The 18,118-nt window shown below is 46.8% G+C and overlaps 1 protein-coding gene and 1 long non-coding RNA gene across 3 annotated transcripts in view; one reads left to right on the top strand and one right to left on the bottom strand.

Annotated features, from left to right (window-relative positions):
• Positions 1 to 1,259: 1,259 nt before the first annotated feature.
• The window catches only part of MAML3 (mastermind like transcriptional coactivator 3), a 429,374-nt gene continuing 412,515 nt past the window's right edge, over positions 1,260 to 18,118 (bottom strand). Inside the window, exons 3-5 of one of the 2 annotated variants that reach the window (XM_079919671.1) lie at positions 13,834 to 14,073; positions 9,504 to 9,588; positions 1,260 to 5,034 (exon numbers count right to left, since the gene is read on the bottom strand). In XM_079919671.1, coding sequence (XP_079775797.1) covers positions 4,040 to 5,034; positions 9,504 to 9,588; positions 13,834 to 14,073 — 1,320 coding nt within the window. In that variant the 3' untranslated portion in view covers positions 1,260 to 4,039. The remainder of the gene's footprint in view (positions 5,035 to 9,503; positions 9,589 to 13,833; positions 14,074 to 18,118) is intronic. The other variant, XM_079919672.1, reaches the window with a different exon arrangement.
• On the top strand, positions 5,086 to 13,772 carry LOC307185432. Its single transcript, XR_013828077.1, has 3 exons — positions 5,086 to 5,467; positions 10,903 to 11,065; positions 13,481 to 13,772. It is a non-coding gene; the product is annotated as an uncharacterized lncRNA (long non-coding RNA).

Below are 18,118 nucleotides of genomic sequence, written 5' to 3'. Positions count from 1 at the left end.
AGCTCTGGCCCAGCAGCTGTCCTAGACGTGGCAGGGACGCTTGGGCCCCAAGTGTGTGAATGTTGCCCTAATTACCTCCGCTTGTTATGAAATGAAACAGGTGTCCGTAGTAACTTGTCCAGAGAACACCAGCATGGAAATATAGTGTCCTTAGAACTTAAATTGAAAAATAAGTTAGAAAGATAAAGGACTGATTACACAAACAAGCAGCCCTGCTCTCTTCCAAGGTATTTTTCCTCTCGCACTTTGATGGATTGGAAGTAGAGGAGGTGTGGCCAAAAAAGTCTTTAATAAGGAAAAATATCAGGTCATTTGTTTTTTATCCTTTTTCTCTAGATACAACCGTCCTTGAAAAGAATGGTTAAAGGCAGAAATAGCTCCTTTAATGCTTTTGAATGTGCCTTAACTTTCAGCGATAAAATACCTCCTCCTTACGGGGCAAGTGCCTAGTGACTTCTTGGAAAGATGTTTATTCTCCTTCTTCCCCCGTTATACACTTGCTGCGCTGGGACTTTATAAAGGTCAACACGATTATAAATAAGAAACCATTTTAAAGGAGAATGGTATTCCATCCATCCAGTGCAGTAAATAAAAATATGTGGTTTTGCCTCATCAGGACGAGGAGCCCTTCTCAGACTTCATATTTTTATTGTTGTCAGCCTTCCCATCCCCACCCGTGAATCAGTTCATTTTTGATGTCATGTCACTGAGCCCATATCACTGGGACAAAGCCCAGTGTCACATTGTTTTCTACATGGTGTTATTTGTCAGCTGGTCTGGAACCACAGCCCACCATGGGTAGGGCTGGCCTCTTCTTCCATAGTCAAGTTCATTCTTCCTCTTGGTTTGTACGTATCAAAACTCACCTTTGCTTTGGATCTATATTTGATGATGACCTTATTCTATTCTTGTGGCCTCTTTTTCTGCTTCACCCAGACAGTTTTGAAACATGTTGCTTTACCATGCTTTTTAAAGTTTGATGGGAAGACTTAGGTCAGGTCTTCTAGAAGTGGAGTGGATTCACATGTGTGTGATTTGTCACGGAAGGGCTCCCAGGAGGGGAAACTGAGGGAGTGGGGGAAACAGGGCAGAAAAAGGCAGGAAGCCAAGCAAGGGGGCACCTTCTGGCAAAGTCCCAGCCTCTGCCTGATCCTGCAGGGGACCTTCGGACAGAAATGCTATCTCAGGGTTTGTCCAGGCAAGTTAACTGGGCTCTCATGCTCCTGGCAGGTCATTGGCTAACGTCAGTCTGGAGGGCTGTAAACTTCTAAGCACATTCAACTCTCTGTGGGTGGTGCTGGCCAGACTCTCTTCTTTTTACCTTTGCCACATCTCCTGGAGTGCAAATATAGAACATTTTAGTAGCGTGGTGGAATTAAAAAGGCTAGGAATGATTGATCTCCACTGTTACTTAAATGTTTAAATAATGATATAAAAATTTTGAGACAAGAACTGCAGTTAATCAGTTAAAACCCAGGCATAATCCATCTGCTTAACTAAGGCTGGAGCTCCAGCGACAGTCCTAAAATACACTCAACTTTGGATTGGTTCAGATAATGATCTTTTATTTGTTTTTTTCTTTAAAAGTGGTATGTCAACATCACTTCATTTCTACATTTCAGAGTTCTGTACATTTCTTAAAAGGAAATAAGCAATGCTCAATGTACAAAGTAAAAACAGAAAACTAGAAAAATCTGAATCAAATGGAGGAAGTTGCCCGAGGTCATACAGTACAAATTAGTAATATGATGTCATCTGAAGTGCAATACCACTGCTGGGATGATGAGTTAAGGAATGAAATAAAAATACTCTATTTTAAACAAACAGTATATATATATTTATATGTATATTTTTTACAGATAGTAGACCCAGTGATATCTGTCATATTGTAAAAACTTATTTACAAATAACTTTTTTTTAGACATTACATATACATCAGCACCGTAGTAAAAACAAAAACAAAACAAAACCACCTTGTTAAAATCTACCTCTCTATGTAGTTGGTCCCAGTACTGAGCATTCGAAGGAAGCTTTAAAAAGAGCATGGAGTGGCCCTCCCCCTCCATCAGCCACCTCCAGTTTCTCATCATTTCTTATACATTTCTTTCCTGTACCTTTCAGAAAAAGGTAATTATATATTCTGTGTCTTCTCATTTGTTTACTTTCTTCTGTTTGTTTTTGGTTTTCATCTGTTTCCACTCAAGAGTTTCCCTGGCAGTGTCCCTCCCCACACAGGGAGTTCAGTCAGCCTGCCCCCCACCACCTCTTCCCAGGGGTGGCCCACTTGTTCTCCATCCTGCCCCTGGCTGAGTAGGGCTATGACCTTGGTACTTGGCGAGCAAGCCAAGGGCAGTGTTTGCCTGCCTGCCGCCTTTCTGTATCCTCTGCCCCAGCTCTTCATTCGAACCCCCTTCCTTCCCAGGACCCGCCGCCAGTGCAGCCAGTCCGGCTCCCGTGGCTGGGCCGGGGCTCTGATGTGGCGAGTTACACGTGAGTGCGCGGAAGCGAGCCTGCCTTTTGGACGTGGAGGGAGGGGGTGGCGGGAGGAAAGCTCCCGCCGCTCCCACTCACTCAGGACAATGGTTATGCCACCCGGCCTCCAGAACGTGACAGTGGGAGGGGAGGAAAGGACGGATGAGATCAGCTTTACGACAGTGGGGGGTTGTGGATCCCTTCAGACTTCAGTTAGGGCAGATTTGAGTGAATTACCAAGAGAACGACCGTACAGAACTTCAGGAGTGGATCGCTTTGCCCACAGGAAAGGAACCATACCTGCTTGCTTTCCATTATCAAAAACGTGTGAAGTGGAGCAATTGATTTTTCAGTTCCTCAGTTTTCAGGGTGTGAGATTTGTCTTTCTGGTGAGTAGGGATGAAGGGCCAGGCTGACTTTAGAGCATCACCCCGAGGCTTTTCCCAAAGGGAGCCAGAGCCAGCGATGTCCAGGCCAGTCCTCCCTGGTGTCCCAGAAGCATAGAGTGGCCCACTTAGTTCCAGGCAGAGAAAGGAAACTCCAGTGTCACCTTTGCATTTCAGGCATTGTCTAAGTTCTTCTTGCACCTATTTCCCCTCTGCCCGGGCTCCCTAAAGACAAAAACTTCATTTCTTCTTGGCTGCTCTGCAAGGAAGAGCAAGTGCAGGCTCGGGTAGAGGCGAGGAGGAATAAGGGCAGGGACCGGGGAGAAAGGCAGCCGTGCTAGCGGACACAGAGCGTCCAGCCGGGGCCTCTCCATCCTCGGCCTCCAGGAGTAGATGGGAACTGCCAAGATGTGTTGGGTCCTGTCGGGTCCTCAGGAGGCTCCAGCTCAACGCCCCAGAGTGACGGCCACCCCGGTCACCAGCAGAGGGCTGCCCGCCCGGGACTGCCAGGACCCTTCTCCAAGCTCACCCTGTGAGGCAGTCGCTCTAAAATTCCTGAGGGTCATCACGGGCAGGAGACAGGCCTGTACGATTCTGTGTCTTCCTGTGACATCTCACTGTTCTTTGCAGCCACCCTCCAGACCCAATAGCATGTCTTGAAGCCTGACATCTCTTTGTAGCCGGAGTTCAGCGCCTTTCTGACGTGTGCTCTTGGCTTGTGCCACCACCCAGCAGGCTCCGTGGGACTCAGTCCCGGGCTCTCTCTCCTTTGTGTCTCCAAAGCTACAGCCTCTGGACCAGGGCCAGGAGGGGCTGACGGCCACTTCAGGTCAGGCAGCAGTCTGTCTTGGCCAGAGCGGCTCTTGCTGGGCCGGACAATCACAGGGAGGGCCGAGCGGAGGGGCTACGGAATCATCTTCCCCACCTGTCTATGGTGCGTCCCCCTCTTTCGCAGCGGGATTCGCAGAGCGTCTGTCTTGACTGCTGTGTGAAAATCAGGTGAAATGAGGCCCGGCGGGGCTGTGGATTGGCACCTGGATCTTCCACTGTCAGCCGGCTGCAGTTTTGCTCAGATTACGCAGGTCAAATAAACAAAAAAACAAGGATGATGCAACATCCTGTTTCTCTTTCACGGCTGAAGCTTTAACCACTAGAGTTGTGGCTGCCGGGGCCCCTCTTGACTAGGGGTTTCCAAACAATTCATCGAGCTCCTGCATCCACTCGTCCCCTGGCCCACCTTTGATGATGGCATCCACGAGGTCGGCACTGTCCGAGAGGCTGGGGAAGGACGCCCCGGCTGCGTCGCCACTGTAACTGTATGACATGTCCTGAGGGGGGTTCCGCTCATAGCCTTGGCCCTGGCTGCTCGAGGCAAAGCTGCCACTGGACATCTGCTGCTGTGCCGGGGGCTGGCTGAACGCTGGCATGCCGGGAACGCCCTGGCTTAGGCCAGACATGACCATTGGCCTGGCCTGGCTGGTGCCTTGCTGCCCCGGGAGCGGTGGCATCATCTGCCGACCCATGGCAGCTGGGTTGAGGGTTCTCACCGTGCCGGTGTTCGCATCCACCACCTGGCTCAGTCCCTGTGGGAAGTGTTGCTTGGTCAGCCTCGGTTGGCCAGCTTGCAGTGGGTAGCTGGCGCCGTTGTTGAATGATGCTAATTCTCCACTAGTCCTCCCAGGCATCCCCTGTAAGCTCCTCTGTTGCCAGCTCTGTGCTCCCTGCTGGACCGTTCCCATAATGCTTTGCAGCCTCGGCGGGCCCTGGGGCCTGGGCAAGGCCTGGCCTACCGGCCCCTTCATTTGCTGGTGCTGCTGGGTGATGGCCGAGTTCACCAGCATGCTCTGACCAAAACCACTCACCATCCCAACCCCTTGCCCCGGGGTGGGCTGCCGCGGCCCCGGGGCTTGGTTGTGTGGGATACTCAGGCCGCTTTGGTTTGGGTGCTGCAGCAGCTGGGTCATTCCTGTGCTCGTATTGTACATTCCCGGTTGGCTGGTAGGTGGGGTGCTATAAGGCGCCAGCCCCATCTCCGACTGGGCTGCTGCGGCCATCGTCCCTGGGTTCTGGGAGGGTCCCAGTCCCATCATGCCTGCGTTCTGTGCCATCAGCCGTGAAGTTCGCATGCTCTGGAGGGCTGTCTGGCTTCTCACGGCTGCTATGTCCTGGGGAGACCCTGCAGGGAGAAAAGGACAGACCCGTTCACTCATCTCTACAAGCAATGTATGGTAACAAGTTGTTGGACTTTTCTTTGGGACTGACAAAATTCTTTTAGATGAAAGGAGCTACTCATAATAAATCCTTAAAAATACCAGAGTATTATTTTTCTGACTGTAACATATGCTGATTGTAAAAAATTTGGAAAATAGTGGAAAGCATAAAGATGAAAATTAAGGTCATTCCCATCGTCCAGAGATGACCACCGCTAACTTACATTAATATATAAATAGACACATGAAAACTGGGACCATGAAGTACATAGGCTTTTGTAGTTGACTTTTCTATTTGATATACCCTGATATTATTTTTGTTCACATTTCAGAAACATCGTTTCTCACCCGTCTTGATATGATGCCATCCTCAACCAATGAGATACCATCTTTTTGGAGGTGAGAGGAAATTCACCTCCTGGGCTAAATTAGGCAGAAATGGCTGATCACTTTGCATATCCTATTTGTGAAGTGGAATACGGTTCAGCAGAGAATACTATCAATAAAGGCCATTAGGCTAATTTCCCCTAAGACTTGAGTAGGATTTGAGAGGTTAAAGGCTATCGCTTCTGCTAAGAAGCTATTTCGACAGATGGGACATTTCTTGGAACCACTCTGTAGACTTCCACATGCTCCAGATTCTCTGAATCATAATATGTCGGTGCGAACTGGCCAGCTTCCTGAGTTAGAAAAAGAAACCATCCTCCTACTTGCTACTTGGCAGTGAACTTTATGCATTTCTCCCACAAAGGCCACTCCTTCAAATCAGCAATGACCACTAAGGCAGTTTTAATGACGCTGCTTAAAAGTTGACCAGAATATCTATGCCAAGTCACTCAACCCTAATTAGACATTTGAGTGAGTCCTTCTTTACACGTTTCCGGGAAATTTCTAAACCGGTCAAGAGAATAGAAATGTCACCCTTAGAACCCGTCAATGTTGTCAAGGGCTAGGAGGTGCACAGAAATGGATTTTTCTGTGTCCCTGCTAATGATTAAGTCTATGAAAAAAAGAAAAATAGTTTTTTTCCTGGACATTTAAAAAAGGTGCAGCATGGGAGCCGATCGATACTATAAGCAAATTTGATCCTACCTGGAACCTGGATGAGAAACCAGATGAGAATAGTGTAACCTTATTAAGCCTGGCACCTTGGCAGATAACTGAAGTGTGTTTTTGTCTTCCTGATTGGGTTATTGATTTCTGGGCAGCAAATATGTCTCCATATTTTCTTTCTTTCTTTAAGAAAGAAGATTATGTGAATTTTGATTATGACAAGTTTTTGTGGCTTGAGATCAATATCATGCTGAATTGAAAAATGAAATGGTTACTGTGGGGAAGGCAGAAAGATCTGGGGGGAGATCCCTAGAAACGTTTCAATTTTTTGTTTTGAGCTTAATTGTATCTAAGTGGAGTTTTTAAAAAAAGTTCCTGATTAAACACTGGATGGTGGTATATATTGCAACTTGCAATCTTGTTATGAAGCTTTGTGACCTTAACAACTAAATTTGTATTGACTACATGGCCAATCTGATCAACTGTGGTGAAATGGGTTATTGAGTTGCTTATAAAAAAATTTAAGGGAAAAATATTGCTGACTCAGAGACTGATTGGATAGACCCAATTTACATAAAACAGGCTGCTGGAAACAGATGAAAGGACTTTCATATTTCGGACATTTTTGTTGTAACTTAGAATAAATATGTTGAGGGATTAGATATTGACTGGACTAATTTTGTGAATGAGAAATAGTTTCCTTTCTTTAGAGGGCAAAAATGCTGCAGTGCCTCTTAAGAAGTATTGAACCATTAATCCAAGCCAACCTTTATTTTTACTTGGTGTCCATGACTACACTATCCAGATGTAGTTCTTATTAAAAAAAAAAAAGGACCTTTTAATATCAGCAGTCAGCACCATATTTTCAACCTAAGAAAAACAAAAAACCTCATATTAATCTGGTTTTATGAACTTGGGTGATTTTAAATATACAAAGGAAAAAAATTCAAATGCCTTCAAAGAATTAACGTGCCTTTATCTGACAACTACATATGTTAAACAATGGACTACTTTTTCTTCTTTTTTATTTTTGTCTAAAACAGATATTACTGTGAGATACTGTAGTCAAATTAATTTTCTTGTCTGTTGGTTAACATCACAACGTCAAAGAAAATTTTCCATATTCAAACAGAGACGGTAACATGCAATTTTTTCCCTAAAAGGGTCTGTGTTCTATTTTCACTCACAAGAAGTCTATATTTATGTAAAATAAGCTTTTCCCCTAGGCATGTAACATTGCCCAGAGACACAGAACTCAGCAAGAGAAAGTGCGTCTTTAAAACCTTTGAAAACTGTAGTGGTCAGTGGACCTGTAGGTCTCAGACAAATTATTCCTAACAGAACTTCTCTCCAAGGACAATATTTTTTATCTATCAATTTGCTGTTTTCCCAGATACATAACATTATGATATCTAGGATGTCAGTAAAATTACATGAAAATACAGAAGAAAAATTTAAAAGTTATCATATCAACCAGCTTAGGAAACCTAAAATGTCGCTGGTTGTTTGGCCTAAGTGGAGCTAAGTTTTCTAGGTTGATTACCTGTGATTTGGGGTTTTAGAAAAGTTCAAAGAGTAGAACTTTTAAATTGGACCCAAACCATTCAGAATAACTCATAACATAGAGGAGTTACTAAATTTTGGTGGGCCCCTGTATTCCAAAAAATAATACATGGGTTATGAACCTAGAAAACTCAAGGGACACAATACCAGGTTTATCAGATTTAATGGTTTAAATTAGTTCATAATACAAAGCACCAGTTCCCAAAGTATGGCCCCGGGCCAGTAGCAACAGCAACTGTGGGGAAACTGTTAGAGATGCAAATTCTCAGGCCCTGCTCCAGACCTACTGAATCAGAGACTCTGGGGGTGAGGGCGGGCTTCTGTTTTGAACCAGCTGTGCTGGTGATCTGATGCAGGCTCAAGTCTGAGAGCCACAGGTACAAAAGAGGGCTCCGGGTCTGCAACAAAAACTACGCATGTAACAATGACTATTTCCCACTCCTCCCCACCACTGACCAAGTGAGAAACAGAATTCTTCAAAGAATATTGGCACTAATTTAGTGCACAGAACAAACTCCCTTTGTCCTTCCCTGTGTCGAGTCCAAAGGGATCTGAAGTGATATAAATGTCCCAGGGCTGGGAGGGGGTGATAGCGGCTCAAGCCCCAGGGGGTCCACAGGCAATCTTCAGGGAGATCTGGCCGCGAACATCAGCGGCTTTCAGACTCCTTAAGCCACAACTCACAGTACATACACATGTGGGTTTAGGACAGAAACAAAAGTTGCCCTAATTATGATACACTCCAATCATTTCTATTATTTCGTTAAAAAATGTTGGTTGTGGCCAATCATCTTCACAACCTACTTGAGTGTTGCAACCCAAAGACTGAAAAAGGCTACCCTAGATCACAGAATTTTCACCCACAGTCTGTGGAAAAGGGTAACACTTGTGAAATGATCCACAAAGTTTGTATTTGTTTATATATATGGATATTTCTGTGCAAGGGGCTTCATAGCTTCTGGCAGATTGTCAAAGCGATAGGTAACATTTGAGAAATTAGGATGCATTGATCTAGGTCTTCAAAAAGGACAGAGGACAGGAATGAGGATTTCTGCTGCTTCATGACCCCTGTGGCCCCCTGAAAACTCCTGTGGATGAGATTGGGAAGAGTCCTCAGACTCATCCTCCACCCCGTACAAGACCCACAGGGGCTCCCATCTCTAGATGGGAGCGATTGATATTTGAGTGGACCTTCTACTTTACAGAGAAATGGCAATGCCGCACAAACAGTGCACCCATTGCTCCTGGGGCCATGATTCAGGATTTGTGCAAAGGGCGGCAGGATCAAGAAAGTCCAATCAAACTCAAGTCCCTATTTGTCTTCTATGTTCAGCAGAGATTAGTGGTTGCCGAAAGCCAGATTCTTTTACCTAGGTTGCTGGAAGTGAGGGCTTTGGTCAGCTGACCTGCTGGGATTAGCAAGAAAGATGTGACACGGGATTCCCCCCACTCCTCCCCATGGCCACTGAGATGACGACCCAGACGTAAACAGGGCTGATATTAGGTCAGTCGGCACCAGTATGTCTTTGCTGGTTGTTAAACCACCGAAATACTTCCGTACCTTTGGTAAAGAACAGCTGCTCCAGTCCCAGTCCCACCGCCACCCCGCCCCCGCCCCGGGCCCACCAGGACCTCTCTGGGGCCCAGCGACCCAAAGGTTAACGCCTGGGATTCTGATTGGTTGGCATCATCAGTTCTTAAATATTTTTAATATTACCTGGACACAAACACAGCGGCCGTGGCATTGTCACTGGCTCTACATTCACTTACACTTGCCCACTGGAAGGGATACAATGGCAGAGGTGTGCACCGGCCTCACCTTGAAACTGGGCGACCTGCTGCACTGGGTACGGGTTGCGTGGCCGCTGGAGGTGCTGCCGGGGTAACTGTGGCGGCTGCAGCTGCTGAAACGATAGGACAAGGAGGGCCGGGGGGGGGCGGGGCGGGAGGAGGCGCACAGTTAGATCTCCTGGCTGTTCTGAGGAAGGGGTTTTCAAAAACTGAACTCTGTACTGAAGAATAACACGCATACAGGTCAGGGCACAAGCGTGTAGCATCCGTGCCCCGTGCGACGGATTTTCACAAAGGAACACGCTCGTGGGTCGAGATGCAGAATGCTGCTAGAAGCCCCTCCTGCCCATTCCCAGCCACTGCCCTTCACCTGACCCGTGGGCACACTATCCCAGCCTAGCAACAGGTTAGTTACATCTGCTTCTGTGCTTCAGAGAAGTGGCCTGAGACAATGTACTTGAGCCTGTTTTCTGGGGGACTGGCTTCTTGCGTTCATCGCGTTTGGGAGCTCCATCCACGGTGATGCCTGCAGTGGGGTCCATTCATTCTCACTGTCGAGTAGTATTCCCCCCATAAGAACATCCCACGATGTCTTTGCCCGTGCTACTAGGGGTGGCTGCTTAGGCTGCTTCTGGCTTTCGGCTGTCAGAGGCCCCTCTGCTGCAAACATCCTCGGTGAACATCTGTGGCCTTTCTGCTGTGTGGACCTGCTGGCTTATGAGGGAGGTGTAGCCAGGGAGGCAGTTCTGACTTTGCTTTTCCGACATCAGCCTGCGTGCTTTCCTCAGCACGGTGGGTACCGAGCTCAAACGGACAAGCAGCTAACTTTTAAGGACCTAAAATAGATGCTTCGGGTATAGGAAGATGGGATTCTCAGGGCCTATAAAAAAAAAGGCTCATTTTATTCCCAGGAAGCCACCCTGCCTGCAAAATACATCTCCACAAGTCAAACATACAGCATTTACTGCCTTGAGGAAACCGCGTGGGGTTCCACGTACACCAGGAGCCAGGAGGCCCGCGTTTTAGTTTTTCTTCTTCCAGTCACGAGGCTTCTGCACTGCCGGCACTGTTACCAATATACAGGGAAGGCTATTATGATCATTATCGTGCTGTATGTGAAAAGGGAGAGAAAATAAGAGGTGGAAGGAGCAAAGAAAGGGGTTTTCGTTCTGGGTCTGCCATCAAGTAGCTGTGTGACCTTCGGCATGTCATCTGGCCTCCTCTGCAGCTGTGGAATATGCATCAAGCACCTCTCATCTGCGAGGGCTAGGAAAGCAGACAGCGAGGGCCCCGCTCTTTACAGTGTTCATTATAAAAATAACACACATTGACCACTTCTTAACCCATGTGTTTATCTCTATTTTTTCCTCTTGTTTTTGTTCCTGGGCAGCTCTATAATTTTCTTTTTCTTTCTTTTTCTTGACAAGGCCAGCCAGCACGGGCAACCAAAGAAAAGAAGGGCCTCTGTTCACCCCATCCTGCGGTGTTTTGCACGAAACCGTTGCAATGAATTAATTGTATAGACACAGCGTAGACAAGAAACCATGCTAATCTTTTAGGCAGCAATCTAAGAACATTCCTGAGAGTAAGGTGAGCATTTAAAAGCTTCTCAGAAGTCAAACTTCCCATATTACGTAAGAATTTAACTGTCCCACTTAAAACTGGGCATCAGCCCTGGGGTAGCCTGGGGGAGTCAGGGGGCCCAGGTGCCAGTCCTGGCTCTGCCCCTCTCTAGCTCTGCGATCTCTGAAAAAAATCATGTAAGCTCCCTGGCTTCAGTCTCCTCGTGTGTAAAATAAAGGGACTCCATGATCCTCAATGTTTCTTTCAGATCCAAAATTCCAGATTCCGTTGAACCTTTGTGAATGGGTGGGATTTGACACGCTCTGTGCTCTTGAGAATAACGCATTAAATGTTAATTCACACCTGCTTTCAACTTGCTCTGTTCTGATTTCTAAGTCCACTGAGAACCATTTGAAAGTTTCCAAAGATACGCAAGATATCCCCAGTCTTTCTGTTTTCCCTCACATGTCCTTTCCGGAAACCCAAGTGTTCCCAGTACGCTGTTGGCAAAATTGAAAGTGTTAGGATGCTTTCACTGCCGCTGCAGGGACCAAGGAAATCAGCTTGGCGTTGATATGGCCACATTCAACCTCAAAAGTGTAGGCATCAATAAGCACTTTCCCCAGGTGCAGGTGAGATGCTACATCCCTCTGACCTACTTCTGGGCTAGTCCCACAGGATGGCTGGCACGTGTGGCTGCAGCTCGTACACTACCTTCTGTGACCCCAGGGTCAAGTGGCAGATCCACACCTTGTGCAGTTTCCGAAGGGTTTTACACGCATTACTCATGCTGAGCATCAGGAGGAAGGCTGGGAGATCAGGAAAACCTTATGTGGCAGGTGAGGAGACAGGTTAGGTGGCTTTTCCAAAATCATACCATAAGCAAAGGATGTGACCCAGAGTGAACTGTTCTCTCCTTGGTCCCTCTTCAGCTCCCGGAACACACAGTCGTTAAGGAATTATACTCATTTTTTTTTTTTTTTTTTTTTTTTTTGCGGTACACGGGCCTCTCACAGTTGTGGCCTCTCCCGTTGCGGAGCACAGGCTCCGGACGCACAGGCTCCGCGGCCATGGCTCACGGGCCCAGCCGCTCCGCGGCATGTGGGGATCCTCCCGGACCGGGGCACGAACCCGTGTCCCCTGCATCGGCAGGCAGACTCTCAACCACTGCGCCACCAGGGAAGCCCTATACTCATTTTTTTTTGCAGTTTCCCATTTCCTCATCTCTTCTGAGGAGCCCTATGTCTGTCTTTCCGTGTCCCGGGTTCTGAGGGGTCCCGCACTCTCTCACCTCATGGTCTGTGGGCACCATCCTGTGAAAGCAATGCTCCCGGTCTCCCGCCTTCCCCCTCATTCCCGGGGCTGGCTGACCTTTCCAAGTGGGGACACCCCTGGGCTGGCACAGCTGAGTTTGGCCTGGTTACCCCGACTCCCCTTTGTGTCTTGGTCACAGCACAGACATCGAAGACCATCCCTCCAAGTATCAGGCACACCTGAAATTTCCTGGGATTGGCTGAGGGGCGGATCTGCAAAGCCCAGCTTCCCCTCGGCAGCTCCATTTATCACTGTCTGAGAGATACGAGCATGGCTCCTTGTCACACACCTTATGCAGGGTGAGAGGGATAGAGGTTTGTTTGTACAAGAGCTGCCGGGAAGCTGACTGACCTCAGTAAAAAGGGACATAATTACACAGCTGTTCAAGAACAAAAGCGAACAAGGGAACATAAGTGAACTGTGCTCAACAGTACAATTTTTCTATTTGGGGGATGACTGGTGTTACTTTGAACTGCTGCCCTTGGTTACTAAGGACCTCGACGTGTCTCGTGTCCTACACAACCTCTCCTATAGATATGGTGGAGGATGCTTAATACATTTCCAAAATTCTGATCCTATTAGAAACATTCTAGAAGGGTAATTGTGGGCCTTGAGCCTTAGATGACAGCCTCACGTCTCCTATAATAGAAGGGTGAGACGTGCTGGATAGGCCCCCACGGGAGGCATCCAGGGACTCCTGGGGAAGTCCTCAGGCCTTTCCCGAGATAACACGAAATCAGGCACGGGCACCTCGAAAAACAAAACACACTGGAACTGAGAGGAGTAGCCCGCATGGAAGGCTTTCTTTCAAAGCTGGAGGAATTATATATGTCAAGGGTTGTCAAAGACGCCTAAGGCAAAGCTTTCTCTGTGTTAGGCCTTTAACTCAAACATTTCCTGAGCTGTGTTCAAAGCTGCTGGGAATTTTCTCAAGTTTGCACCCTTTCTGTGACCCCGAGTTCAGGTTTCCAGGTAGTTCTGTGGGCCCTATTATTCTGCTATTGTTCCTGTTCCATTGTTCATGACCAATTCTGTAAGAATTCTTCTCAATCCCTCCTTCTGACACTTTCCTCCAAGAAGCAAAGTTCTCTGAATTATTTTCTTTTTTCTTCATGCTGGAAATACCAGAATTTACGAAGCACGTGAGCCAGCCCCCTTCCACCCTCGCCCCCCATGCTGATTCTACAGACCCCTGTACCAGAAGCCACGAGAAAAGAGCCAGACTTGAACTGAAGAACGGTCTCTGGCAATTGGGTCTTCAAATGGATGGCGGAAGCCTGTCTTTTCAGAACAAACTAATTCATTCGAAGAAAAAGCCTAACTAACGGAAAGGTCTACATTCTGCAGGTTCTTCTGTGATCTCAGGAAATGCTGGCCTGTGAATTTCTTGATGGAGGACGTGAACTGAGACTCCCTCACAGACACCAGGCACTGAATAAGCGTTTGCCGAACGAATGGATCACACCATGGGCGTGAGTTACCTGCTCCGCCAGAATCTGCTGCTGCTGCTGCCTCTGCTCCCGCAGGAACTGTTGCTTCTGCTGCCCCATCAGCTGGGCCCGCTGATCAATGAGCATCTGCTTCATGAGGGCTGCCTGGGGCTGGCTGCCCAGGAAGCTGGGCCCCGCTGGACCAGCTCCGGAGACCATGCCGCCAGAGCCCGGGGGTACGGAGGACTGCATGGGGCCCGTGGTCCGGGGAAGCCCGACCGGATGCTGCTCCTGGAAGGACAGGAAGAGAAGAGAATGCAGCCACTCCACCTCTGAAGGAAAGCACAGGGGTTAGGGGGATGGGGTAGGGCCCGGCTTAGGGACCTACGGGATCCCGAGAGGCACACATTACATTTCCATAAAAAGAACCCAGTGGTCCTCAAACCTGGCCTTACCACAGGCGGGATTGGAGAGGCTACAGGGCAACAGTAATAGAGCACAGCTCTGGGAAAATCTGAGACCCGGTCCAGTCTGTTTCTGATGGGACTGGCTAAGGAACAAGAACCGCATTTTCAGCTAGCAATCTGTAAGTCTGGAATGAGGCATCCTCACCTTACCTCTTCATCCTTACTGCCTGCCTGGCTAAACTGCGCTTCTTAGCTAGTAGGAGAGACGTTCACAGAAGACTGCTGGAAGTGATTCATCAGCAGATTGCTATTTGATGAAATTCTAATTAATTGTGACATTTGAAAGCTTTAACATGTGTAAAAAAAAATCCTGCTAGTGAGAATTGTTGATGGTGAGAAGTAGGAGTGTGTTACCCTGACCAAAGATACGAAATCTCCCAACATCTTTAAAGATAGAATTGGGTCTCAGGTGTCTGGGATAACTTAAACGCGGGGGGTTGAATTGGGTCTCTTGATTCTATAATTATGTGTCCGTCAGTCAAATCAAATGATGGCAACTTTTAAGGACTGGTCCTTAAGGAACAGGAGGTAAAGTGTTAGAGAACTCCTCACACACAGCCCAAGCCACTACTCGGAGACTGTACTCAGAGGGGAAGTAACAGCCCGACGGTGTAGACCATTGGGGAAAAGCAGCTGATGGGAAAAGTAGGTTTGTGACCGTAAGATGTACTTTCTCGATGCTTTCTTTCCTGTTCGTTCTATCAAGCATAGCGGGTAATGGCAAAGTATTGTCTGAACATTTCACAGAAAGGTTTCTTTTAATTCACTGAAGTTTCAAGTAATTAGTCTGAACAAAGAGAAGCTGCTGAGAGGTACACAAGTTAAATGGGTATATGTGTAAGGACATACACAGTCATATCATGAGGCACAATTATGAGACTTAGATCATGAGAAACGAATGTGAATAACTCTACAGTATTTACATTTTTGTATCCAGTTAAACTGGATTAAAAAAAATTTCCTCATCGTAAAATCTAGATAGTCATTCTTTTTTTCCACACTGGTTATTATTTCCAGTTATATGGGGTGAAGGGAATTAAGACTACACCGATGTCTACAGGCAAGTGACTACCTTAAGTGGATGTGCAGTAGTTTTCACATTTTATTTGCAATGGTATTTCCATCATTATTAATGCATTCCTTCATTAATGCATGCCACTAGCCTGCTCTGTGAACAACATGAATTTTATCCACCTCTTCTGAGCCATCCTATATGAAAAACAGGGTGCAGTCAAACTGGATTTTAATATTTGTCCTCTTTTTGCTTTGCTACCTCTTCAGTGTTGGTACAGTCAGTCACGTGGGCAGTTTCCTCTCAAAACAGAGAGTCGTGTTTGACACAACTCCTAGAGACGCAGCCCTGCATTGGAGCCCCCATAGCCTGGGCTTGTTGGACCCCCCTTCCCGCTACTGTGTGGAGCTCAGCCATTCACGTCCTTCTTTCCAAGTACACCGAAACCCACATCTTCAGGTACTCTTCGTCCCTCCCATCAGCACCCAAAGAAAACAAAACAAGCAAAACAAACAAAAAACCCAAACAAAACCCCTTTACTCCTCTCATCTGGGAAACAACAGCTCAAGAAGTTTTGGTTAATCAGTGCGGTGGCCCAGGTCACACAGTTAGCAAATGGAAGAACCAGAACTTGCAGAACTGGAACACTGACTTTGAGTCTAAATTCAGTATTCCTTCCACAAGCATAGGCCTTTCCCAGACGACGGGTCCACGGTGCCAAGCATGTGCCTAAGAATTGCCTGTAGACTAAATATATAGTATGTCTCCCATAAATACACTGTGTTCTATTTTTCAAATGGTAAGTGTGGTGTTACTGAAATTAAAACTTCTTGTCTTTGTGTATTTTCTCTGTACATAGACAATTATTAGGTAGAGAGCTATGAGATATTAATAATAAAAAGACCTTATACTCAGCAATGCCTGGAACTTTATGCCACCAAAAAGTTTACTTTATGACTGACCCCTGCAGAGGTCAAGATATTTCACTCTTTCCTTTCCCCCCCAAACTTGCCACCTGTTTTCCAAACCCTTCCTTCCAATGGGATGGAGCTGTTTCTTGCCACCTTTGGAGACAAATGGCTGACTGACTTAACACTTTAGCAAACGAATTCACACGGAAGTGCAGATAGTTGACCAATCAGTGAAAATACAGATATACAGTTTTTTCTGTGTATTTCAGAATATTTGATATTTTCCAATTTTGATAATGAGGAGGGAGTTGGAAAGAAAATGAGACCCAAGGGAAGATCAAGTTCTCTTTGGCTTGGTTTTATAAGAGGACTGGTCTGGGCTGGCCCCGTTTATCTTTGTACACTTTGAGATATTCTTGTCCTGTGAGACTAGCCCTCAAGTACCTGGTGAGCTTGCCCAGGAGCCATAAGTAGTAATGTGTTGCTCTCCCAGCCTTCTCTCCACCCAGAAAGAAAGGGAGAGGCAAATGAGGTGAGGATGTAGATTCATCTAAGCATATCTAGTCCCTGTCTTCCTAGACCAAAAAGAAATACAAGTCCGCCACTTTTCAAGAGTTCAATTTACGCCACTCCCCTTTTATGAAACACCTACACTAGTATCTGTTTTTAGTAACTGGAAGAAATCTGAAGAGGATTTTCGCTTTTACAAAAGAAGGTGAAAATCTAAGGTAGCGTTCAGTGTTTGTTTTGCAGAGTGATTGTGGAGACAGCAGGCTCCTCCAGTAACAAGCGTGGCAACACCAAGCTCCTTCCCCAGGAACCACACTCAGCAGCTCAGCACCAAGCTGCCGTAGCTTTGAACTGTGTGAGCATCTGTGCTCTCTATTTACTTCGCACATTCTCAGCAAGATGTGTCCTAAGGTGCTTGCTTCTTCACTGTAAGCCATTTCGGCTTAGGAAAGGTTTCATAGGAACGCTCTCCTTTCAGATGGGGCGGGGTGTTGCTGAACTTCTAAAGCACAGTGCGTAAAAGCCTTCCCAAAGGGATAGTCTGATTATTACCTCCCAGGGTTATATATGTCCCCCAATGGTTCCCTCTCAAAGATTTTGCCTTCAGGTTTCTCACCAAAGACCTGAAGACCGAGAGGCAGGAGGGCTATGTGCACTTTTGCAGGACTGCCCTCCCTATGAAACATTTGTGAGCCTAGGTTGAGCTCTGCTGCATTCAACCGCGGGTGAGTGACACCCAGAGCCCCAGCCTCAGGTGTGTATGCCAAGTGTGAAGACGTGCCGAGTGACACCTTACAAATGGAGCTGGCTGAGGCCATTAGCTGATGCACATGACATGGTGGATTTTAACCCCCCGTCTGAGAGGGCTTAATGAGCATTAGTCTGTCGAATTTCAGAATTTCAAGCCCCCGCTCTTGTTTCTAAGGAGGACACACACTGTGCGTGCAATCAGAGAAAACCAGGCTGGGCTTTCGTCACCAGAAATGTAATGCCTTGAAGCCAAATGATGCAGTATTTTTAGTTTTAATTACTAGCTTGTTCTCCACTCCACCCCCTGCCCAACGACCTCCCTTGCCTTCTACCCAGAATCTTAATTCAGCCTCTTCCTCTCAGAAATCCAATTGACTACATAGATCTTCATTACTCCCCAAACCTCTCACTCTTCAGTAAAATAAAGGGAGGGGGAAAAAAATCAAAACCAACGAACCTATTTTACATATCTTCTCTTCTAGGGAAAAGATCTTAGCAATTTTCTAAGGGCTGGAGATAGGTCAGAGGTGTAAAAAACACCCTACTTCCCCCAAAGAGGCAGTTTTTACTTCAAAAAGCAGCTGTGGTAAAAATCTCTCAAGAGTAGCCATCTGTTTATTTATAAATCTGTGCGTAAGGAAGCTTTATTTTCTCTTACGTGTTTTCAAGAACATGCCTCGTGTTTG

Source organism: Stenella coeruleoalba (assembly GCF_951394435.1).
Source record: "Stenella coeruleoalba genome assembly, chromosome: 4".
NCBI lineage: Eukaryota > Metazoa > Chordata > Mammalia > Artiodactyla > Delphinidae > Stenella > Stenella coeruleoalba.
The sequence above is the reverse complement of the archived record's forward strand: the minus strand, read 5'-3'. Positions and strand labels throughout refer to the sequence as shown.